General features: G+C 46.7%; 1 protein-coding gene across 15 annotated transcripts in view; it reads right to left on the bottom strand.

The window, feature by feature from the left end:
- Positions 1-25977, bottom strand: part of AP2B1 (adaptor related protein complex 2 subunit beta 1) — a 79301-nt gene that overhangs the window by 30691 nt on the left and 22633 nt on the right. For all 15 annotated transcript variants that reach the window (XR_008467636.1, XR_008467635.1, XR_008467634.1 and 12 more), the window contains 9 exons: positions 25774-25964; positions 23402-23623; positions 22416-22536; positions 20127-20222; positions 15334-15449; positions 14066-14231; positions 13452-13550; positions 10218-10477; positions 5715-5907 (listed from right to left, as the gene is read on the bottom strand). Coding sequence is in view for 12 of the 15 variants with exons in the window: in XM_054208289.1 (XP_054064264.1) it covers positions 5715-5907; positions 10218-10477; positions 13452-13550; positions 14066-14231; positions 15334-15449; positions 20127-20222; positions 22416-22536; positions 23402-23623; positions 25774-25964 (1464 nt within the window). In the remaining 3 variants the exon portion in view is untranslated. The remainder of the gene's footprint in view (positions 1-5714; positions 5908-10217; positions 10478-13451; positions 13551-14065; positions 14232-15333; positions 15450-20126; positions 20223-22415; positions 22537-23401; positions 23624-25773; positions 25965-25977) is intronic.

Genomic DNA, 25977 nt, shown 5'->3' with positions numbered 1-25977 from the left:
TCCTCCCTCCCTCCCACCCCAAACCAGGAGTGAACCAGGAGTTAAGGGTCACAGCTCAAGGAGCCAGCTGAGAGCATGCACTCCGTAACACAGCAGCAAGGAACACGAGGCATTTACCGAACAAGAATCAGGCGATGGGGCGGACTGAAACGCTGAGAGCACAGCTGCTATCAGGCCACTTGATCTGGGCTAATCCTGTTAGAGACATCTTAACCGCAGGACGGATCACGCATGGTCTGCATCTTCTGACCCCCTGCAGATATCTCCTTGCAGACTCCGCTTGTGGCTCACACACAGGCATTTTCAGTACCTCCTTTGCTGCCTATTTTATGTGTCTGTTTTCATGCTGCCAAGCCGGGCTTGCAGAGCAGGAGGGTGACGGTCCAAACCAAGGACAGCTGTGTCACAAGGTGGTGGAGGACAGGTCATGCTGCCAATACCACGGCCACCAGTTTCAGTAGCACTTATTACTAATGCTTTGCCTTCCTGAACGATTTCCATCAGCGAATGAAACTAAGTACTGACCATTTTCATTTTCTAAAGTGTACAAAAGCAGCTGTACAAAGCTCTAGTGGTCCCATTACTGTTACAGCAACACCAGCCTTAAATCAGACGCGAATGAGTGACCCACCAGAAGAGCTCTATTTCCATATCAGCACTGCTCCAGCAACGGACACATGCTCTTTGTCAGAAATCCTAACAGATGTCCTTTGTAGCTCAAAACCAGAACAGCTTAGATGAAAGGAGATGCTCAGCTCCTCGTCGGAGGCTGGAGGAACACCCTGGGGAAGCATCGCATCCACTGCATAAATGGATGTTGGGGCTGACCTACCATAGCCGCTCTCACGCCGTAGTTCCAGCAAAAGGTAAATGAAGTGCCTTTATCAGGCACGCAGGAGTGCGGAGCAGGCATTTCTTCCCAGGCTGCCAAGTCTACAGGTGCCCAGAGCCCAGGACAGCCCACGGGAGAGGGTGAGCCAGCGCTCAGCTCCCAGCCCATCACACACAGCAAGCGCAGTGGTGGGACACAGCACTGAACCATGCAGGAGAGACCCCTGGGGTCAGACCCCCCCATATCCAACCCGATTATGTAGAGGGGGCACATCTCCACCTGGCAGAGCCCAAACCAGTCCAGGTAACACAGAAAATTGTGGATATCCAGTGTTTATCAAACAGCTTTACAATTCAAGAGATAAATCAGCCTGACCAGCTGCCAGCCTTGAATCAATAATATTCTTGTAGATGAGCAGCTAGAGTATTAAATAAAATCCTTACAGCACAGACAATCCAAGCCTGTCCATTCCTACAGATTTACTGCTCTGCCTCCAGGTTTAAAGCCAGCCTCCTTGGCTCCTGGCCACAGTGCCCGGCTCCCGTTAAACGCACGGGCTCGCAGCGAGCCGCACCGCGTGCCGGGCAGCACGGAGCTCTCACGCCCCGCGCATTTTCAGGGCAAATAAACATACAAACAAGTTTAAAGGCAAAATGACCCTGTCTCGTTACAGCACGGATAGATATCCTACAAAGTGCTGCATCAACAGTAAACCAGGAGTTGGAGGGCTGCCGATAATCTGCATGAAGTTTAGTCACTTAGAGCCGGCTTTAAGGGGATAAAAGCATCAAACGCCAGCTCTCAGCGTGCACAACTCTGCACCCGGCAATCTGCCGCCCAAGCAAGTTTTCCTTCTTCCATATTAGTGTCTGCTGTCATTACTGTACATTTTGGAGCTGGAGATCTCAAACAGCATTGTAGCAGTGGGATCGGTCAGCATTTTAGAGACCAGAAAGCAAAGCAGAGAAGAACAAGATCTGCCCAGGGTGGCAAACGGGGGCACAACGTGGGGCAGACTCAGTGCTGGCTCTGTTCACTAGACAACAGCTCTCCGTAAGTCACACAGCGAGTCTGCTGGGGTTGTAAGCAAAGCATGTCTTGTTCTAAAGGCTCTTTTTCTCCTTTTTTTTTTTTTTTAAATTGTTAACACATGCTCAGCATCTGTGCATGCACAACATGCATGTTACATTTAATACCAATTACAGGCCTCACTATGGAGATAAAATAAGAGTTCTTCACTAAAGAAAGTGTGAATCAAGCAACTGGAGTCTCACTGATTATAGGAATAAATATCTAGCAATGCTAAGGAAAATTCAAGTGAACAAGATTAATTTGATGTTTATCCCGTTTTACACCATGCAGTCTCTATTTAAATGCCTGGAGGAAAAAACCCCACAGTTTAAGAAATGGAAATGCAGAATGACATTTGCCGTGGAAGTTAATGCTTCTGCTGATCTTTCTGGGTTAGTCCTGTTGGGGCTTTCACTACAAGAGCACCCCTCCGAAGACAGATACCCCCTCCAAAGAAAAGGAGGCATTATCAAATACACGAGAGCTGCAACAGGTATCCGAGGGGATCAACACATGACACTGAGTGAATGTGACAAACCAGCTGAGATCCTGCCAGCAGCCTCTTCCAGACCTTCAGCTGCCTTTGAGACACTGACGCAATCTCGCCATCACAGCCACAGACCATGATTTCATGCATCAACTCAAACCATTTTCTTCCACTGGAACCAAGAGGCGTTTTTAGGCTTTTCTACATATCAAACAGTTGCCTGGAAAATGGAAGTGGGGTTTAGGGTTGCTCCGCTCTGACAGTAAAGGAACTTACGTCCCTGCTCAGGCTGAGAGATAACGCCAGAGGCATGATCCAGAGATATGCCACGTTCCAGTATCTTGTGATCCCTTGTCTCCTCTCAGGTCACCTGAGACCTGAAAGGGATCTGCTAGCGATGAGCAGAAAACAGGGATCAGCACCAGAGGTGATACAAACTCCATCATCGGGAGCCTTAAAAAAATTACACTAAAATTCCTGCTGGGAAAGCGTATATGCAATAAACCTTTCTTAGATCAGCCCCCAGCCGTGCTTGGTTCCGGTACCCTTATTCAGACCCCTAAGACAACAGGAGGGATGGGAAAAGAAAGACCAGAGCAGCACACGCAGAGGAAGACAGCTGCCTCGGCATCCACAACCAAATGGGGTTACTTTCTACTAGCACAAGGGTCCAATGTGAAGTAAACTCTGCCCGATTTGAGGAGGAGAGAGGGGCCGCTCACCCCACTCCATGCTTGATGCAAGGGTATGGGGGCCTCAGTCTTGCCAACAAAGCAGGGAAAGAAAATCCACTAAAAAAAAAAAAAAAAAAAAAAGACTTTAGGAGTAATGGAGAGGGAAACTTCAAAGCGGAATGAATCAGGCAGCACTATAACAAAGAAAAGCGTGTGGATAAAGTATTCGGAGGAGAAAGAGGAAGGGACTGCTACACCAACAGCCAGGATGCCTGCTGATACACCAACAGGCAGAACACTGGTAAGGACAGAGGAAGAAGGTTTTATTTCAGTCTCCAGCCCCACTAATTGACTGCATGAGCAGCCCAAGTGCCTGCCATCCCTGGCTCCTGGCTGGCTTTGATCCCTGGTGAAGGGTGAATGGCTCAGCCCTTCTTCACAGGGGCACCCTGGGACACATCTCACCCCCTCACCACATACAGACGTCCGGCGTGTGCGTACCCGCAGTTCGAGACTGTGTTTTCGCCACAGCACAAACGTGGCTTAATATTAGCCTAAGATCCAAATGCCAATCCCCTCAGCTAGCCAAGAGACGCTGCCTAGCAATTTAGCTAATACCAGGTTAGGGTTAACTCAGCTTGATAGTTGTTAAACACATGCCCACAACAACAAACAAAGACACAGATCACATTCACTCACACACTAATTAGGCTTATTAGGGAAGGAGAAGCCAGAGAAATACAGAGATTTGCCAGGAATAGATTCACTTATACATGTGAGGGATCAGGAGAAGACAGGACGATTGATGCAACAGCATTTCGGGGAAAAAAAAACAAAAGACGACACCACCATTCAGATATTTTTTTAGTGCTCTTCCCATCTAGTAACTCAGCTGAGACAGTGCTGGCCCACACAGCCCCAGGGACAGCCACTCCCCGTCAGACACGATCACTTTGTTAGATCACACTCCACGGCCCCACGAATTTACTTAAGGCTCGAGAAAAATATTAAGTAAAAGCCTAGTACCATAGCACCTAACAGCTCTACTGCCAAAGCAGGTCACTAAATTAAGCCCATTAATGCCAACTGTGAGACAAGCCTTTTCCAGAAACAAGTTTTAGTCCTCCTCTGTGTCCATTTATTGTCTCAGACACTAATGAGAAACAAAGGGTTACTGTAAGTGGCCTGGAAGGCAGAAGAGACAGAGGGATTTAACTCCTAACCATTCCGAGCCGCCACAGACAGCACCATTTTCTGCGATGCCTTAATGCAATTAAAATCCCAGTTTCTCAGTGGCACGCCTTGCAATGCAGGGCAAAGGCTGCAAAGGTCGATGCTCTGGGCTCACTGTCTGCTTTCCCAGCAACTCCAGCTTAAACCCTTTCCCTAATCCCCCATCTCCCCAGTGTAATAGCAGTCTCCCTGCTAAATAAGCAAACCGCTGTTTAAATGGCACAGAGACTAAAGCGCATCTGACCTTCGTGAACACCGATGCCATTACGGGTTAGATCGTTTCCAGTTCATTAGCTCATGCAGTGCTGGAGCTGGATACATGCTTAACATCTGCTTTAATAAGATTATGACGGTTTAAAAAAAAAAATATCTTTGACAAATAAGGATTTGTTGCATTGGGGTTCATCCAGTTGCCTCCCACCTCTATTATTCAGAGCTTGACTCAGAACTGAAAGCGCACCTAAAACCAGGCACACAGAAACCTGACCCAGCTCACCACAAGCCAAACCTCAAACCAAAGCAAGACAAATCCACTGGAGGTCTGAAAACCACCCAACTATGTTCACTGGAGTAGTCTTACTAGGTTACATGGTGCAAATACACCTAGACTGCTTCTTAGCCCTGCAGGTAAGTCACCAGGGTGTTAGGGATCTGCATGCTCCACCCCATGGGAACATCTCCCACGCCGACGATTACATTCACCACTTCTCCATGCCTGGCTGCCACCAGCACAAGACCACAGCCCAAGCTCCTCACCACTTCTGCAGTCTCCTTGCTACGTGATTTTCTCATTGCAGCTCGTGCCCAGCTCACAGCCCAGAGCAGATACCGTGTGTCATTACTCACACTCCGGAGCCTGACCCTGCCAGTACCAGAACACCTCCTCCTGAGCGGCTGCGGCATGGGCAGGACTACGCAGAGCGCTTCCCTCTTGACCTAACGGCAATTAAAATGTCACCCATATTAAACCATGACACGCTCTGGAGAATATACAAATAGGGTGACACGGGGCTACGGCCTGCAGCCCTGAGAGTTTTGCACTGAAATTCAATAGGCTGGGAACCGGGTGGAACAAGCGCCTTCTTGAAAGGGAGCCAGAACTGATTACAAAGCAGTGGGACACTGTACAGCCTTAAAGCCAATTTTTGGTTTTCTTCTACAGACACAGAAAAAGCACAGAACAAATACATCCGCTGACCACGGGGATTCTACAGCATGCAGCAATATTTGTCTTATAGCAGGAAAAACCTGCTGAAAGTTGGTACAATAGCACTGGTTAAATCCTCTTGGAGTTTTAGGACTCAGCACTGGGAGCTCAGTGATCCAAACATTACAAGCACAAACGACCACGGCTTTGCAGAGATAAGCACAGCTCCAGTTATTTCACATCAGCTGAAGCTAAAGAGATGCCACTTACCAAGCTGTCCAGCCCTCCTCCCAGGAGGTCCACAGCACCCATCTGCATGGAGGACACTTGGGGAACATTCACTGGGGGTCCCAGGTCCAGGTTGAGAAGGTCACCCAGGAGGTCACCCTGCGATGGAATGACCTGCGGCTGCTCCAGGTTTGTAGTGGCTGTTGTGCCCACGGGGCTATCACCTGCATCAGTGCTACGGGTGGGAGGAACAAGAAGCAGAAGAGAGAAACATTAGTCACCTGCGGTCTCCAGCTTTAGATTCCCAGCATGGGGAAACACAGCAAGAGGTGGCTCACGAGCAGGAGCCAGTTAAAAGCTGATCCTAGCAGCTGATCTGACCACTGCCACGCACGAGGCACTGCGTTACGGCAAGTGGTTCTTCAACACATGCTTTGAGCACAAAGACTTCCCCCATGCATCGTGCGTGGTTTTCAGCTCAGAAAAGGGAATCTTCAAGGTGTGAAATCTGCCCACCTTGAGAACCACAGACTCTCCAAAACAGTGAGCCACGAGTACTACATGGACTACAGCACTGAAAATAATTATTTCCCAGGTCAGAAGAAACCTATAGAGATGATTTTCAGCCCACTGGTTCCAGAGAACTACGTGTAAACACGGGAAAAAAAAATAAAAATCCAGATTTCCTCAGAGACCTAACCCTCACTCTAACCAGTGCAAACTCAACCATTCCCCACAGTTCGCCTTCCACTGACCAGCACCAAGCTCCACTGGTCTTTTCTAACTAAAGACGTCAAACTAAAATTGATTCCTCCCTTCTATCAGTAAGTTCCTTTTCTGAGTTAGCAGGCACGCTAATTACTAGTCTAGAAATGCTCGTTATACAGCTCCCAAATTTCTCATCATATGCAGTCTGCCTCTCTTTTATATCCACTTGCCGCTGAATTTTACAACAAGAAGGGGGGGGGAAAGTAAGACTGACTGTAGCTCCTGGGGATCTCATGACAATGTATTTATTCTTTAAATCCAGAGACACTAATATTTTAGATAACTTAAAATGCATTTTGTATCCTGTTGCCAGCAGTAACCGACAAAATTACCTCCAGCTCATATTACTGCAGATGCAGCCAACAGGTAATTGCACACAAACGCCATGAGAACGAGCGTCCTGACGAGGTGTTTAACACTGGGGCTCTTCTGCAAAGATCGCAGCTCCTGATTCTGAGTAGCCACGACTCTCTGCCTTATCCTTATTCAGTTACAGAGGGGAAAGCTTTAACAACAGAGTAGAAGCTGCTCCCAACTTCAGTGCCAAGAGGAAAAGATGGAGCATAAGGACTGCAGAATGAATTAGTTACCAGGCAGCGACAGAAAGGGCTGAGAGCTTCTTAGCATTAAAAGCTTTAGACCCCTAATAGCACTAATATTAGTTGTCCTTTCTGCTTCTGCCTTCAGCCGGGAGACTTCTGAGTATGCTGAAGAGCTAACTAAAACATCTTTGAAGAGCAAGTGGTTACCACGATCCACCCCCACCCTGCGAAGGGGGAAGAACAGCATGTATGAGCAGAGACACATTACAAGACGGTAGCGCACACACTTGGTTCCTTCCCAGCATATAATCCCTTTAACACTACACCTCTTCAACACTTACTCATCCTTCTTCTGATGGAGATAAAGCAATCCTTCGAGGTCTTGTGTAACTGCAGTTGCCCCAAAGCCCAAGCAGAAATTAGGAAAGGACAAAGCTAAGTCAGTTTGTATTGAAAAACAAAACACCAAGCCTTCCATTTCCTGTACAGAACGGGCCTCTCTAGAGAGATTTGTATAAACAACTTCGCGTTTTCTTTGAAAGAAAAAAATGAATACAGAATACATGGGTTATAAAGGGCAAAAAGACATGATATAAGCTTTCTCCCTCATAGTCTTGAGCAGTGGTGAGCAGCTGGGCTTGCCCACGTGAGTGGGGGAAGTGGCCCTCCCATGAGTTCAACCTCCCGCAGCTCCCAAATGTTGGGTGTCACAAGGGATGCACAGCTTGAACCAGAAACAAAAATTTCCTGCAGCCACCTGTGTGGGAACGGGGCCTCCTGCCTGAGTCTCCTCCTCGCCCAGGAGCCCTGTAAACATCGCCCCAAATTTCCCAGCTGCATCATAGCTGAGCAGGGGTGGTGGAAGCCACCACATGAGGAAACGCTGCCAAGCAATAAGGAGATTTCTCCCCCACCTTTCGGATTCATTTGCAACTCTCTGACACTTGGGCTCATTGAAGAGACAGGAACATCGCACCATCTGTGAGCTCTTCAATGGGTCTCCCCATCAGCCGACAGATGAAAGGAACCTGTCCTACGCTGCTCTGAATGAAAATGAAATCAATCAAAATGCAATGGAGTGTATTCTGACAACCATAACTAACTCCTCCTAGGTTTATACCCAGAAAAGCACCACTCAACTAGCTACTTCTGCCCATCTGCTCAAGGCAACGCTATCTTGACTTGCTTAAGCCACATTCATTGTGGACATCTCCATGCTTCCACCTCTATCTCACTCTCTAGCAGGTGGGTCAGCCGCTAGAATGGTCATCACCAGAGGGCAGAAGTGATGAAGACGACTCCAAATAGTGAGGGGAGGAGGTTATCTTTCACTGGACACCCTTTAACTTGCCTTAAACTGACAGATTTTCATATAATTTTTCATTGGCAAACCAATTTCTTCGTAATCAGTGAAATCATACTGGATGCACAAATTCAGGCTCCCCACACCCATGCTCCTGGGGAGCTGCTCACTGTAATTCCCATGGCTGAAAGCGGCAATCTGGTATGCTGGGACATGGCCCAAGGAGGCCTTGGCATCGGCTTGTAAGGTTTTGCTGTCCTTTTGCTAACAGTAAAGCAGAAAAGCACAATAATGGGGCCTCTTTATGAGGTGAGCTCACATCAGAGAATCCCGGTGTGCCGTTAAGTAACATCACTCTTTTTTTTTTTTTTTTTAGATTTACCTAGTGGGCACTGCATCAGTAGGCAGCATGCTCTGCTGAGCACCCTTTAGACCTTCCCCCAGCTCCGGCTTCCTCAGCTTGCCACTGCTGATTGAGGCCTGAAGGTTTTATGTTGAAATAACGGATAATTTAGTAGTAAACACCACCAGGGCAAGGTACAATACTGCTACAGGCCGAAGAGACCTGCGGACAGCAGACTGTCTGAGCATTAGCTACGAGAGTCAAGCCACGTACGCAGTATATGCAAGATGACAGTAAAAAAGACCACTCCATGCAAAAGCTGAATTCCTTGAGCTGACTAAAACCCCCTAAAACGTTAGCTTCTGTAGTAACCTAAACCAACAGTGTACAGGAAGGCTGGTAACACCGGAGAGCAAAGCTACCCCTACCCCAGCTCCTCCTGCTATTGAGGCAAATTTTTGACTAGGAGAGGTAGCTGCAGAAACCAGCCACTGCTTTTCTCATCCGACTGGTCGACTTGTGCTCACTGGTCCTGGGTCAATGCAGCCAGACTTAATTTCACAGGCAGGGAGAAAAACAACGTGGCTTCCCAAAGCTAGTCATTACAGAAATAGCTTTAGTTGCTAAGAATAGCAGAGAAGTGGTGTCAGAAAATAGAAAAGGAGCAGCATTGCACACTGATTTATCAGTGCAACAGCAAAAAATTAGCACTCCAAATGTCACTTTGGGAATATTATTAAGAGGTAAGCCTGGATACTCTGCCTCCTGCTGTAAAGCACGCTTACATTTGTAATTAATACCGTTAGTGCAAATAGCACTGCTTACCTGAATGAGGAACCATGGGAACAGGCTCAACAGCAACACGGCCGCAGCTCAGGACCACTGTACTGCCTGCTCCTGCAGGTCTGACCCCCTTCCGGGACTGCCATCGCGGGGAAGCATTAAAGCTCCAGACAATAAGCCAAAGCATTTTGCCCCGACTCCACCCCAAAGGCCAAACAGAACCACATCAGTCCAGCCATCTTCTTTTAAGCCCAAATAGTTTTCAGTGATGGGGCTTCGATGGCTTTTACACTCCCCTTGCAAGTGAGAAAAGACAGTTTTACCAGTCCTTCCCCATGTCCTATTCCAACTGCAAAGGATCCCTGTACCTCCCTGCTCAGGAAACTGGTATTATTCTACACAAATGAGGCTTTTAAAGCTGTGCCCTTGCTCTAGCAAAAGCTCTTGCAAAATCAAAGTGTATCCTTCTGTAAGATGCTTGTTTTTATCACACATCCTGGAAGCATGCCCTTGCACCAGTTACCCAAAGCTTCTACTTTTTTACTCAAACTCTCACGTCAAGAAGGCTTATAGGCAGTGTCTTTCCAAAAACCAGTATAGCTTCTCACACAAGAGCTTTGATACTTCCTTTATCTTCTGACCCAGGAACTCAGGAACTACATACCCAGGATTAAATCCTACAATGAAATGGCTCCTTGAATGACCTGCGAGCCCCTACGGAATCAATAAAAAACACTAGTGTGTTATAAAAGGTCCTTACATCTTCTTTTGGACTGTCCATTATCACCACGGTTGCCTCAGCTTACCTTCCATGGTGAATTGGCAAGTGTTTGCGGTGGATCCCATGGCTCCCCTCCACAAAAGCGTTGGGTGGTTTGTGGTACACAGAAGCCAGAGATCCAATGTGGCAGATCAGCTCATCCAGCAGAGTCGGTTCAATCAGATCGGTCTCTTCAGAAATAAGTGGCTTTTCCGAGAGGACCACTTCTTTGGCAGTCACTGGATCCGTGGAAAGAAGGCGCCAGTAGATGTAGCCACGATCCCGCAGGTCTGGGTTGTCAGAATCCTGAGACAAAGCAACACATCAGTCACAGGACGGAGGGAACTAACACCTGTAACCACTTAATTTTTCTAGGAGCGATTCTGCTGGATTAAAAAACCCAGCCGTCTAGTAGCGACAGTCACCAATTTCAGAATGATGTTATGAACGGCTTGTTGTGATGAACATCCCAAAATTAAAAGCAAGAACCCAAGTATTAATGCTTGGCTTCCTGCCCAGCTGGTCAGGGAGCAAAAAGCCCAGGATTTACATCCCACAATTGCTCCATCCCACAGAACTATCAACTGCTTTCCAAACTCTCCTGCCACTTCACGTAGCAGTAAGTGTCAGGAGAACTTCAAGGGGGTGCAGACAGGAAGGTGAGTCAAAATGACTGTCACATACTAAGAGCAGACACGCAATACTGCATATTGAAACAGAATGACCCAAAATTCCTGGAAATATATGAGGTACCCAAGGGCACTACAGGACAAAAAGACCCTGCAGAGCTCCAGGATGGATCTTAATAAGCTGTATTCTTCATACCAAAAGAGATCTTATTTATCCTGCCTTTTAGTTATCTAATGAAGTACGGAAAGATGCTAATGATCGCAGTTGGGATACTTCATCAGTTCTCCAGCTGTCAGTAATACCCTTGTTTTACTGCAGATACTTCTGCCTCTGCATGAAGCACTAATTATTTCTCTCCTTTCCGAACAGTTCTGCCCAGAGCAGCAAAGTGAGTTTGCTGATAGTTTGCAGCTAACGGTCTAGGCATAGGGAGGGGGTGTGCCTTCACGTTATAGTGCAGCACGTTTGAACTGTTCATGGAAACAAGAGCCAGGACTTTTAACCCCCACGTCAGCAGAGTAACAGGGTAAATGTTTCTGAGGTTTTTTCCCCTCCCCGTAAAATTCTGGCAACATATTGTACACCTCATTAGCCTTCCTCCCTGGCATTTCTTTTCCTCTTCTGTGATCTCATTCACGCTGCTGCTGACCTGCCTCTCTGCCCTCTGTCTCAAGACATTCTCAGGCATGCAGCAAAGCCCCTATTTGTAATGAGCCTGAGCATGCTACGCTCATTCTGCTCATAAGGACCTAGATACAATGTCTGGGTCAACTGATAGATTTCTCTGCAGTGCTGTTTTTCAGTTTAATGGTGAAGTTGCGGACTCTTTACACCCTTCGCCCTTAACAATTCCTACAAGAATCTCCGCATCCTGCCTGCAGCACAGTTTGAGACCAGGCGGGGCTTCTGCAAGGGCAGACATGAAAGACCACATGCTCCTACTGGCAGGCACATACAGATTCGAGACTGACTGTTGCTTCCCACAGCCAAATAAACAGACTTGAAACTTTAGCAAATCTACTGGAACAAGAGGCTCAGATCTTCCCTTTCCACATTTCTCCCAATTCTCCGTTCTCCAGGGTCTGCACGCACACCCGCGGCGCATACCAATGAACCCATGCTAGCTTAGATACCCACCAGGCCAGAGAGACAACAGCAATGGAGATGTAGAGGCTCTGTGCCATCCATTAGATTACAGGCTTGCCAGGGACCTTGATCACCGCTACACATCTGTGTCCCTCCCATCCCCAGCTGCTTCATTACTATTTTTACCAGTGTTGGCTGGGTTAAGGTGGCTCCTGCTACAATCACACCTGCAGTTTGCTGTGCAAACATACCCTAAGAGACACTCAAAGTGCAACAATACCTAAGCTGGGCAAAGAAAAACACACGTGTAATTACTCTCCCGCTCAAGTGAAGAACAGTATCTCTACCTAGAAATCAGACCTTGAAGTATAAGTTTTTTTAGTGTTTTACAGCCAGTTATCCTACATTGACTTATTATTCATATAAAATACAAGAAGCCAGTCTGAATCAACATTTGTGACAAACAGAAAAAAACAGACGCCTATTATATTCCTAGGGTGCCATTAAGCGTTATGTGACTCAGCATAGTGGGTTTTAACACTTAGTACCTTTCTTCTGGTGGCTTAAACAAATGATACAGCTTGCCCTTGGCCCACCCCTCTCTAAAGAAGAGCTGAGCACTTGCCTAACAGCAGGTTTTGAAGCAAGAAAAGCAAGCCACAGATTTGTTGCCACTGACCAATACAACACCCACAAAGGGATGAGCAAAAGTTTTAAAAACTAATAAGTACACAGCCACGACTTTCTGCAGCAGAGAGAACCAAAAAGGCCAGGTGATGATTGACTCCAGGTTTTCTGCTCAGAAACAAATCGCAGCCCATTCAGAACAGCTGGGGGACTATTGTCACCACTTGACACAGCAGGTCTGGAAAAGAGCTGCACATTTTGGACTACGCCACCACACAGATGACCCAGTCATTACAGCCAGGGAGTGTAGGAGGATCAGCTGAGGTCTCACCCACTCCTGCCACCAGGACATCTCCACTTCTGCCCTCCCAAACTACAGCGCTTCTGTCTGCCAGCTCAAGCCCAGCCCTGCCTGCAGTGATCCGAGCTCATAACTCAGCATCTCATGCATAATGAATCCGGGATCTTAACCCACTGTTACAGCCTCCAGCAAAGCTGTGACATTGGTTGACAGTATCCAAGTACAAAGGAAAAAAAAAAACCCAAACCTCAGTTCTTTCTTTTTCATAGCACTGCTTAAGCTTTGCTGTTCGCAAAACAAAGCCTTTGCCAGGCCCTTTCCCTGTGTCATAGCTCCAGATGTTTTAACTGCAAGCCACCTTCAAGGAGAAAATGTTTTGGTTTCTTCATAACTCTACCCTGTTCTTAATGTTTCATTTGGTGGGAGAACAGAATTAGGATGAAGCAAGAGCTAAGGAGGAGAAAGCAGATATCAAATGGCATGGTAACAGGCACAGAGCAGCTCTTAAATGGAGTCAAATCCCTCATCTTTAGGAGGAACGTGCTTGAATCCTATCTACTGCACAGCTGGCTGGCCTGGAAGATGGGAGACACCACTCGGCAGGCCAGCACAGTGTCTGGGGGTACCTTGGCTTACCTGTGTGGCCAGGCTGAGGACCTGCTGAACCAGCTCCTGCGTCTCAGAAGGCTTTTTTAAGAACAGCTTCACTATAGCAGTCAGTAGGGTGAGCTGCACCTAAGAGAAAGGGAGGGACGCAGTAGAGATTAGAAAATTCATCCATGCTTTAGCAGCGTCTCCCAAGTCTGAACATCCTTTACTGCTACGAAACTCAAGTCCTATGCTTTCTAACTGCATTGCACTATTCTTTGCCAGTGAAACCCAGTACAATGAGACTCAGACTCTTGCCTGCTGCAAAACAATTTCGCAGACAAGTCCCTGACCAGCACACTGAGATTTACGTCATACTTTTATGCATCTCATCACTATTCTTCTGTACGTCCTAGCCCCTATTCCCCAAGAAGTATGCAACATCTAGAAACCCCTCATGTTCTGTCTTATCCTTCCAAGAAGAGAACTTTGGAAGATACAGACAACAGAGCAAGTCTACAGACTCCCAAGAGCTTTATTTTAGCTAAATATTGGAGTTTTCATTGGCAGGTATTTTCTGACCACTGCAATAATATTTACCATCCGTTCCCACACATACACTGCATGAAACGCTACAGATAAGATGCAGAACACAATTTTACCTGAGTGCTTTCATCATGGAAGCCCTCCAAAAAGCTCTCCAACAGCTCATCTGCATTGTCAATTCTTTCTGCGTATTCGCCCACTATCCAGATCATGGCAGCTCTGGCATCCGGCTCATCCAGGGAATCTAGGTTCTCGCAGAGAGTGGCAATGATGCTTTCATACCTGATTTGTCAGAGCACAGGTGGATTACTGGGGCGAATTCAACTTGTGTTCCTCCATCTCTGCACACATCATTCTGCAGAGAATGCTGTACTGAATTACAATGCCTTGTATTTCTACACAACGAGCAGCGTTTTCACTCAACTACAGAAGATATTCCTAGCCTTTTTGTTTTTCCAAGCTGAGCACTAACATCTCACCGGGTCTCTCAAGAGCTTTGCAGTTGCGTTAATCAGCAAGACCACCCAGATGTGGAATTCGAGATAAAGCTGCCTCCCTCCATGTTTTGCTGAAGGGAAAATTTGATCCAACAGTTCAAACCATGAGTCTGTATCAGATCCTGCAGCCCCGCTGGCGGCTTCAGACTGGTAACTCTAAACTGGATATTACACTTCCCCAAAGGCTTTGCTGTAAAACAGACAATACCCTACGCTAATTATTTAGCTTCCCCTGCTCCCATGCGTGGGCACCCCTGTCATAAGCAGGCAATCTATCTTGTAACTGACAGCAGAAATTGCCAGAGAGGCTTGCAGATGTCCCATATTACTTTTTAGGTGATCATGAAGTCTCTGCTGAAAGACACTGCTGCTGCTCTGTAGAAGAGACAAAACCTTGTTGCAGAAACAGCTTAAAAGCAGCTGCGTACTGCCCAAGCCAGAGAGAATGCTCGATGGAGAAAGCCAGCAGCGTTTTGTTCAGCACAATCTGGCTGGGATCTTGGACCATGAGAGCTGTGAATTTTGTATATAAGCCTTCTAGAGGAGACCAGCAAAACCAGGAGCCTGACATGATAAACTTGGTCCAATTTTTCTTCTGGCATTCTCTAAGAGCTTTACTACCTTCTGATTAAGGCTTCAAGATGGAGCGGCAGGGAAGGAAAAGGTTTCAATTCAAACTAATAATGTGTCAGGCTGATACCTCATCTAGAGCCAACATCTGAATTCTACCGTACTCGGAGCTAGAATCAGAACGGACACTGCTTTGCAGAATAAAGGGCCACCTTTGCTTCAGAGCCCTAGTAATCTATGTTGAGTGAGTTTTGTGTTGCTCTATTCTCATGCTAGGAGACAAGGGCTTGCAAAAGCCTTATATTACTTTCACGTACTTGTTGGGGTACTTGCGGAAGATGTCCCTGATGACAACAATGGCCTCCTGGACCACATAGTTGACCTTGGTCTGGATGAGGTCTAGCAGCGTGCTTACACAGCGCTCCGCAGATTGCTGGAGAGAAGAACAGAACAATTCAATTAAAACAAGGTGAAGAAACACTCCTTCCCAGCCCACAGCACGTGCTGAGGAAGGAGGCACGCATATGAGAAAAGGCCCAGAGGGGGAAAACAAAAGGACAGCTACCAACTCAGTATGTACGTCCAGAAAAAGCCTACAGGCTGACAAGTGTATTACACTGGAGATCCCAGCTGACTCCAGCTCCTGCGAAAAGTAACTGTGCCAGTAGAGAGCTGGGTCACCACACAAGCGACATTAAGAACATTGCCTGCATCATTACTTCCATCACCCTCTTGCTAGCTAGCAGCTGAAACAGGCCACCGAATGAGCTCTCAGACTTGTCCAAGCTGTGGCCATCATGGCTGGGAGAGTTTTGACAGGGACTGCAGAAGGGTGTCTGGGGAAGCCAGAGGGCAGGAAAAAAACACGCTGTCAATCACACTGCAAGAACAGCAGCAAAAAGCAGCTCACACCAGCAACAGGCTCAGTATTTTGGGGGTGAGGTCACTAGTAACATGTGAAGATACGGCTATAAATAGAAATCCAGCTGTTGACAACGCAGTTTCACGTTAATTAGTTCAAAATTCCCAGCCACAGGCACTGTAAGATAACAAAGACTGGAAACTGGCACACTCCAGGAACCAGAACTGGAGTTAGAGGCAAACAGTTCCGGGAGATCTATTCCCAAATAGCACAGTCAGGCAGGACATCACAGGAGCAACCAACTCCAGCACCAGGGAGTCTCAAATAAGGACAGCAATTTGGCTACTAGCAGAGCACACATGAAGCCTCATTACGCAGCTGGTGATTAATGTGAGGAGCAGACTGCTCACGACACTGCCTAGGCAGCCCCATCAGAACATTCATAAAGCATTCAGGATCGAGACAAACATCGTAGGGCACAAACAATAGCAACGTAGGTGGATTTTGCAGTTCAAGTGAGCTAATAGTCCCCTTCGCTTTCAGAGCACTTGAAGGCTGGGCAGGAGGAGGAGGAGGAATGAAGTGGCATTTAAGTCACAGGAATCAGTTTTTTGAGAACGGGCAAAAACGTCAAGGACAAAGCTCAAGACTTGTAGAGCTGAATTTGGGACAAGCAGAGACTAAAACCTCTTGGTGGTTTCTTGCCCTCGTGACTCTAGCTGCGGTCTCTCACAAACCCGGCCCACAGGGGCAATGCGGGCACGGGGATCAGCCAAGAGAGGGGACGCTATAAACCAGCATTTGCTCTGTCCTTGCAAAGTGGCACTCAAGGCCCTAAGACTCTCCCCTGAAATTCACACCAAACAGAAAAAAAATCCAATACAATTGGTATCAGAGTAAGGAGAGGTATCATATAAAATTATATGACTGGTTTTATATTTTTTTATGATATCTCTCCCTCCTTAGCACGGCTTTATGGGTACTATGCCACGACAGAGGCAGTGAAATGGCAATCCGACAGGGTCCTGCTCTGATCACTTCTCCTGCTCAAGAAGAGATTTGAGGCCTGTGACCTGGAGGACTCTTGCATTTCACGGAGACCGACCACGGCCCTGGCTCAACGCAGGCTGCCATTGCTCACACTGGGAACCCCACTCAAAGCCCTTGCAAGCCGGATGCTTCAGAGCTTGCAACTTCATCTCTTATCAGTTTCTCAACACCTTTGGCTCGATGTTTTAACAAGTGGCCTTAAGGGGCATTTGGGGGTAAATCTGTCCTAAGCCAACTCCACTCTACAGAACCTACAGCATCAATCACTCTTTGTGACAAGCAGTCCAGCCTTATCAGAGCCTACAATTAGCAAAGCTTTAAGAGCTGAAGAATTCAAGGAAAAAGCAAATTAAGGTTTATTTTTCTTTAGACACTTCAAAGCGTGATTTTTCCAGGAAAAGCAAAACATCCACTTTGAAATACGCAGTATTGATTTTTCAGCCCAAGAGTCCCTTGGAAGGTGAGCAGTTATGTGGGCACGTGCACAGTACAGCAGTCCCTCTAACAAAATTTCCCTGTAGCAAAATACATCTCAGCACACCCCATCCCTTGTAAACACGTTGCTATTTGAAGGTGGACATCCCTGGGGACTGCAGTGCTTTGCAAACTCATGAAAGAGTGCCCCAACCAGAACAGCTCTCAAGCTGGAGTGAGGAAGGACAACCAACCAACAGCAGACTTGCTTTGTTTTTCTGTAGAAATCAAATGAAAGCCCGCAAGACGACTGAAGCGGTACAGGCCACGCTCGCAGCCATAAGCCTCAATGATTTCTAAGAACTGGGCTGCTGGCACAATCTCCTGGAACTGAGACAGATCCCCCTCTAATACAGTTCCTTCTGTTTCTCCTTTGCTCCAGAGGAATCACTATTCTTACTGCATCCACTTCATTTCCTTTTCCCATAGGAGTGGTACTTTATTTCCTTACAATCAAAAGCATCAGATTCGTCTAGTGCTGCCACTGGAGCAAACCAATGCACAACCCACTCACCTCACGCTGCCAAGTCTAGCTACACCACACAGTTTGCTGTAGAGACACCCAAGCCACCTCTGAGCCCAGCTGGTCTACCCACACCAAACAACGTTCTGACACCCCCCAAACCAGCACGACTGGCAAAGCCTGGGCAAAATCCATCAGCCCTGCAATTCAGCATACGTATTGCTTACATTTCCAAAATGAGCGCTACCTCTGCTGTTAGCACCATGCACTGTGCGCAGCAAAGGCAACGCTACACTTGCTCCACGGCGCCGTCACAGCAGGCAAATTTATTTACTGTCTTACTCTTCTAAGAGAGACGATTAGACAAGAGTAGGATCCTTGAAGGCAGAGCTGCGGTTCCCCATGAATACTCATTCATCAACAGCTCCTGCTGGCTGTGCCCTATGTCAAAAAGCAGATTTCTAAGCCTTGGGAACTTGGACACTGATGGCTGTAAGAACGCTCTTCCATTAGTCATAACTCAGTGCAAACAGCCTCTAGTAAGCACAGATGCACTGGGGACAGGGATTAACCTAGAGATGAGGACACCATAATGAGCTGTTCTATACTCACCCTCTTTAAATCTAGCTCTTATCAGAGGAGTAAACAGACCTCATCTTTAGCAGCAGCGCCTTCAAAGGAGGGTTGCTAAAAATCAAGGTTAACACTACTTACTGAGAGACGCACAATCACACAGTTAGAGGGTCACTGCAAATTTGATGGGACATTATTATTAGTCCTTTGCATATTGAATATGACTGTCATGGTATCAAGGATGGGAAGAAAGAATGTAAGGGATGAGGGCAAGAAAGGATAAAAACTAAAAACAACCTGATACTGCAGGAACACACCACCTTTCATGAGAAACTAGGACAGACACATGGCCAAGTCCCAGTGAGAAAGTCCCCACCGAGAACTAAAGCAAGCTCCCGCTCCCCAGCACAAGCATTGCTACAGAAAGGGCTGCCACCAGCTCCTTTTTACTTCTCAGTAGCCCTCTTATGTTCTCCAGAGCATTTTGTACCGTCACTGCTGTGGCTCTAGCCAGAGAGTCTCCTGCCTGCACCAACGCGGAAGGAGCATGATGGTATTTTGAACTGCAGACATGACACAGAGACAGCGATCACCCGCTCTATTGGGCCCCGCTTAAAAGAAAGCCCATGGCAGTGATAAGCCCTTAAGAGCTGAAGGAGGAAGAGAAGGCTGCATGGGCAGGTGACTCGCGAAAGAAGTTTGTGCCCTCTTGCAACAGACTTACAGTAGTTTAGCTGCAACAAGGGAAACCTGTGCACTGGCACGATACTCAGCCAGGCATGATTAGGTTTTTATTTAAATGTGCTGTCAGGCAATGCTCATGGGAACACACTTTAGCAAAAGCTAAATGAGCTCAGCTGAAATTAGACCACTTATGTGACATTTTGCACTCAGTTATCAGTTTACTGAAAAGTCCCAACACCCCAGCATAAGCCTTCCCTCTCTTCACAGGCTTTCTGAGCTCCTGTCAAGCCTACCAGATTCATTTACAGGGAAATTAACACTAAAAAAAAAATAATATTCTATTATGAGCGTTTTGGTGGATGTTCAACCTGCAGAGGACATTTCAGACTGCTGTTTTGGATAACTGCAGAGGTTCTTGGGAACTTATTTGCATAAGCATCTAGGCTGAAGAGAGCACATTCCAAATGAAGCTACAAGCTACATGGACCTCTAACACTAGACAAGCAGATAGGGTCACTCTATGTTTGCGCAAATTGCACATAAGTGCCCCAGATCTCTGGAATTCTACGCTTGCGTTCTCTTCAGCTGAAAAGGGGGGACGCAAAATATTTCATAATACTGAGCTCCTCCGCACAATCTCTTCTCCTTCCCCTTTCAAAAGGCTGGGACGCAGCTATTAAAGGAGTTGTCATTGTTTCCTGTGTAAGTTGTCGTTGTTCCATTGAAGCCAGTACAGTGAAATATTCCATCAAGGATGGAGCTGACTCGCTCTGCCTACAAGCTGAGGTCTGAGGGGAGCACACCACCCTCCTGTGATGTACTCAACTGGAGCTCACCAGCCCTCCTGTTCAGCTGGGGCTTTGTCCGTGAGCATGACGTAGCCGGGTCCCTTGACTGCCAACACGGGAGTGAAGAAAATTTGTGTGGTGTGGGAACGAGACGGCAAAGCTCATCACTCTTTTTGAGGACAGAGAGCCACAGAAAAGCCCGTTTCAGATACTTGCCTCAACCTTGATGGCACAGCGCCCAATTGCTCGGACAGCCTTGCGCACAAAGTCAACGTCCACCTCAGTAGCGTATTCCTTGAGCTCTGCCAGGACCTGCAGAGAAAGCGCACCAACGTCAGTCCCTGGGGTCACGCCGAGAGAACATCCCACTCTGACAAGCGACGCTACTTGAATACCAGAACACGAGCACGATTTATTCTTCCACAGCTAGCTGCACACATTCAAAGCTATCACAGTCAAACTCTGCAATCTGCCTCCATCTCTGAAACCCACTGGCTTGGTTTAGGCTGGCCAAAGCCAAAAGACGGCTCAGTCTAGATTATTTTCAAATTCCCCTGAACAAGAGGCAGGGACAAAATCAGCCCTGCCAAACTTAAAACGTTGCTGTTCCTTCTTACGCTGAAAATACAGTGAAATAGGGGTCACATCCATGCGCATAGATTTTATGTATTCTTTATTGTATTTATTGTTCTATGTTCGCTGTACGCAAAGCCCTCAGCAACAACCATTTTTGATCTCTCCTTTTCTGTGCTGAGATGAACGTCTGGATCCAAAAGGAGGATACAGAGGAGATCTGAGGACACCCTGGAACACCTATACAGAGATTAATAACAGCGTGAAGATATTTCCCCTCTTAAGAGTAAGATTTACTATTTTGTCTCAGTCTTTTTGCTAATGGACACTGAACAAGGGCTTAAACCAGGACCTGCCGGGATGTTGCAGACTACTAGCTAAAAAGCTACTTTGTCTTAAACAAATCACTTAGCTTAGAAAAAAGTGATTAAAAAGAAAAAAAAAGACCCTATGCAATTTATATTCCCTCAAAATCTCATTTGTTTCAGTTTCTCATGTCAAACATGACATCAGGGATTTCATCGTGATGTCACAAATAGATTGCAAGGGAGAGGTGAACAGCATAAAGCGAGACGCTTGTTTGAAAAATCTCTAGCCGATGCCAATTGCTCAGAACGATGGCAAGATAAAGAGGCCTTGAAGGGCCAGACTGCAGACAAATAAATCTGCAAGGAGTAGACAGGACATCTGTGTTTTGAAGTTTTATTATTTCCTTGGATGATCTATGCTGCACACTACTTAGGGCACCCTGGTTTAGTAGCTTATGCTTTGCAAATCCTGCTCAAGTCTGAGTGCCTCGGATTCAACTAGTCTGCTGCTTCGGTCTAGAACGGGCTCAGAGATGAAGTCTCGACAAGCCGGGCTGGGAGGATGCGGATAGAAACCTGCTCTCCTTGGGTCTCATTTCAGGGAGTATTTCTGATGAAGCTTGGGTTGGTTTTAGGAACACCTCTTTAGAGCCAGGAAGAGATTCATTCGTTATATTAGTCCGCAGATCCCAGTCCCAGACTTTGCCCTCCAGACACCACTGACTTTCATCCAAACAACCTGCACCATCCAAACATTATGCATTAAAATTGGTATGGAGCCTACCAAGAGCAAACAGAAAATTCTGAATACATTCTCATGGAAACCAATTTCTAAAATGTTTTCCATGTCCCTAGTACAAAAGGGGTATGAATTACCTTGCTCTGTTCCATAAAAACATCAGAGGAGAGAGCTGAAGAGAGCCACTTAAAAATGTCACATTAAATGAAACTGGTTTGTGACAATTAGGATAGGACAATAATAGCACTAACCAGAGGCATTAATCATTCTGCATTAGTGTTAGGTCTTGTGGCCAGGATGGCACTTGAGAACACTTCCTTTAAGAAAGGAATTTGGATTAAAACGACATCAAATCCACAGAGAAACTACACTTTAGGCAGTCTCAATGCAATTTGGCTTTAGCTTAGTACAGTTTCCACTCTGGAAGCAACTTAAGCAAAATAAATATTATTTTAGCTCTGAAGAGTGCCTGTGCAAGGGTTTAATAATTTAACGAATACACTTGAAATTCACACTTCAGTAATCTCTGGCCTTCCTGAATGCCTCCATTACAGGCACACCTCTCGCTGGAAACAAGGCGCTCACTCCAACCTCAGCACTAGCGGTGACTCATCTGACAGGAGACATCAGCTCTCCTCCTAGAATTGGGAGCTGTAAAACAAGTTCTACCTAACGGGTCACAACGCAAGACATACCACGCTATTAACATTTAAATTCTGGAGGAAACTCCAACATCTCCCATTAAGCAGCTGCAAAGAGCAACTATACCAGGGACAGTGATCCCTAAAAGCCAGGACAACGCCAGCAGTAGTTGCACACATCCTCACACAAGGACCACGAGAGGGTTTTCCACCCCCAGAACACATCAGAAGTTCCTCAGCTGACCTGGGCAATGTTTGCTTGAGAAGCTAGGCGGATCATGATGTCCAGTTTCTCCAGTTTGACATAGATGGGGTCGTTGTACTTCACAAAGAACACCTTGATTTCCTGCTTCAGGATTTCGGGCCTGGAGGGAATATAACATCGTTTCACTCAAGACAGGTGAAAACAACAGGCTCTATCCTAACCAAAGGTATCTTTTGCTTAGAAATCCACCCAAATGTTCACTGAGAAACAGAATGGAGTCACTCTGTGTCCCGGACATGCGAACAAACATATGAGAACAACAATTTGAAGAAAGTTAGAAGGCTGGGGGAAAAAATTGTTTAGCTAGAAAATGCAGAATTCAAATCTCCCTAACTACACCTACATCTCTACTTCCTCCGTTTGAACTGCTGAGCCAACCGCTGCAGTCAGTCGAGGATGACAGCGTTTTCAGTGCAAGAATAACATCCTTATCTCCATGCAAAATCCACCTACAAACTCATCTTCTGCTTTCACTTGCAAGATGCCAGTGCACAGTAACTCTGCCCCGAATACCATCACAAAGTGCTATCCAACCTATTCCACCTTTCCAGCAAGTATTTAAACATGCTCGTGGGAGTAACCTGGTGAAAAAAGCCAACGCACTGTACATCAATATGTCACCAGTCTGCTTCTTCTGTGCTGAAGAGAACAGCACGGGCACATTGAATTTCTACAGGTCACACTGCACTGTAGAGTCACCCCCTCCTTCCTATTCGCAATATGATTTATAGTCTAATGAGAGGCAGTTCTTCATGCTCTTAAGAAGGTGACGAAGAGAGAGGCAGGTAATATGATACCGGCATCACAAGTGTGCTGTAAAGAAAATTAATTCAGGCTACTAGAGTCATGAGACCGCTTAATTCGTCCCTCAAGGGATCTGACCCTGGATTAAACAAAGTGCTGTGCACGTGGAAATATCTGATGCCCTTCAACAACCCAGGAATAACACCCCCGTGAGGCTTCACCTTTTCTGCACAATCAAGTTGATGTTCCTCAGGGCAACGTACTGAACTTCAGGCTCTCCAGACAGCAGGGTCACCAGTGGAGGGGCAAGTTTCTTCAGCAGCATGTTGTAATAGTCAGAGTCCTTGGGAAGAAGTTCCAGGAACTTCATCAAGACCTTCACTGCTGACAGCACCACTGCCGAGTTGGCGTGAGACAGCCGAGGGGTCACCCGTTCACAAATACTAGAGACAAGGGAGGAAGAAAAGGTTCACATGTATTTTAGACAGTCAAATATTTCAGATCTGAATTTAGGAGGCTGTACATGTCTGAAGACAGCTTCTCAGACACTACTTTGATTTGGTTTGTTCACAAAGAACAGGCAAAGTCCTGCTTTACTGGACACAGCAGGAAGCAAACAAGAACGACTTCTCTCACAGCTTCAAGTTCCTCTCCTGCCACAGTTGGCTCAGGAACTCTTCCAGCTCTCAGCACTGCAGTCCCAGCACACGTTCAGTTATTAGAGCTTTCTGCCTTTGCCTGGTGGTATTCTCTATTTCTGTGATCTTGTCTGTCACTTACAAACACAACTTTAACAAAACTGCTATCAGAAAAACACTTCAGCCCCCATATAATCATTCGAAGGTTATATTTGCTTCTGGCTTGCTTGGGGGGGTTGCTGCCATGTCAACCATTTGCTTCTGCCAAGAAAAAAAAAAAGATTTGTGCTATTCTGAAGATATAGGGAAAGCGTGACCTAAATATCCTCCCAAGTCTCAGCTTCACCACTTGCCTCAGTGGATCCTATAATCAACAGCATCCTAAACAACCCATCCCAAGCAGAAAGGAAGTTTGGGTTCATATGGTCTTTCTTAGAGCATCTGTCAAGTTTCTTCCCACCCGCTCCTGCATATTGCTAACCCAGAACAATCTTCTTCCCATCTGTGCCTCTTGAAGTTTCTTTCCCTGAAAGATTTGCGTTCAGCCACCCTGGAAGGGAAGCAACACGGCTAAGTGAGGAGCAGAGGAGTCGAAGTCAGAGTCGGGGGCAGTCCCCAGCTGCCTCTGCCCGAGGTCCCCTGGCGCGCCAAAGCTGCTTCATCTCTCCGTGCCTCAGTTTCTCCATGCACAGGGACGCTGACACCAGCCTTGCTGTAAAGGGGAACACTATATAAAACTAGGCGCTGTCATTTTCCTACCTGAAATAAGGCAGGCTGCCAGAGTCAAACTCCACACAAAGGAGTAAAAGCAGTTACTGCCCACCCAGTTTTATAACACCGCTCTTCAGAGGAATTACGGACGAGGAACTGGGACATGTTCATAGCTGTTCAAACTAGCTGTCCCTTTCTGGCAAAGCTAGCGTAATACTGGCCTGACCCCCTGGAGATCTCTGCAGGTTTTAGCACTCATTAATAGCTGTTTCTGGCACAGAAACACAGCACAGGAGAGAAGGAGGTAGGGGGGAAAAAAAAAAACCCCACAAACCAGCAAGACTACTGGCAGGCTTTTTAAAAAAGTGGACTATCTCTTGTGCCTCAGAAAACAGTCAACGAAGAAACCCACCAAATTCAAAAAGGCCTGCCAGGATTTTGCGCGTGGGCTTGTGCCCCTTCCTCCCCATCTACCCTCCACATCATCTACATGAAATACATCAAGTCTGAGAATTCCCCTGTTCAAGTAATTTTCCTTGCTGGTTTTTTGTTCTCTTGGGTATAGAATGTGAGTTTTTGTGATTCTGGACACAGATGAGGAGGTGGCTTGAAGCGCACGAATTAACACCCCACTACCTAAACCCTAAGGTCTTTGTATTTAGGTTTAGTCGTGGCAGCTAAAGGTAAAATCACAAAGGTGAATTTGGTGTGATAAGAAAAATAATTTCCTACCTTTATTTTCAGTTCTATCATATCACAGAACAGTTTTTAGTTGGAAAAAATATTCCAGTCTCAGACCTGCAGTACTTTGGAAGCCCACAAGCCTATAACCTCTCAAAGCAAACCCGGATTTGATAGCTCTGCTTTAAACCAGAAAATCCTCCAAACAACGCTTCCAGATGGGTCAGCCATTGTTACAGGTTTGGTCTTGGGCTGATCCCTTCTCAGTAGCGCCAGTTCCCATAAGAACTAGCCTTTTAAATGGAAAAATGCAGGGAGGGAGGGGGAAGCTAATGATAAACAGAGGAAGCGGTTCTGCAACGGGCAGGGGCAGGTTTCCAGCATCAGCCCAAACTACCCAAAGTTGTCTCTCTTTCAACCTTTACTTTGAGTGTTATTTGTGCTGTTACAGACCGGAACAGAGACCCCTGACATTACAAGCCCTTTTCAGGGTTGCAACACTGCCAGAAGCCTGCTCCCAAATAACCTTCAGTGGGCCGGGCGAAGACCAGGAACAAGCATACCTCTGAGCTTCGCGGTCATCCTTGGGGTTGTAGTTGGACAGACAGTCCAGGATGAAGATCTGGCCCCACTCCGTGCACTCGTTCAAAGCCGTCAGCAGCTTGTTAATGTTCTGAGGGTTCAAATCCAGCAGGTTGCTGTTGGGATGCGATTCACTGATTTCCGACAAGGCAGCCACGGCGTTCGCCACCACCTGGGAGAAGAGA

This window comes from Rissa tridactyla, chromosome 7, assembly GCF_028500815.1.
Source record: "Rissa tridactyla isolate bRisTri1 chromosome 7, bRisTri1.patW.cur.20221130, whole genome shotgun sequence".
NCBI classification, from domain to species: domain Eukaryota; kingdom Metazoa; phylum Chordata; class Aves; order Charadriiformes; family Laridae; genus Rissa; species Rissa tridactyla.
Note: the sequence above shows the minus strand (reverse complement) of the source record. Positions and strands in the feature narration are given on the sequence as shown.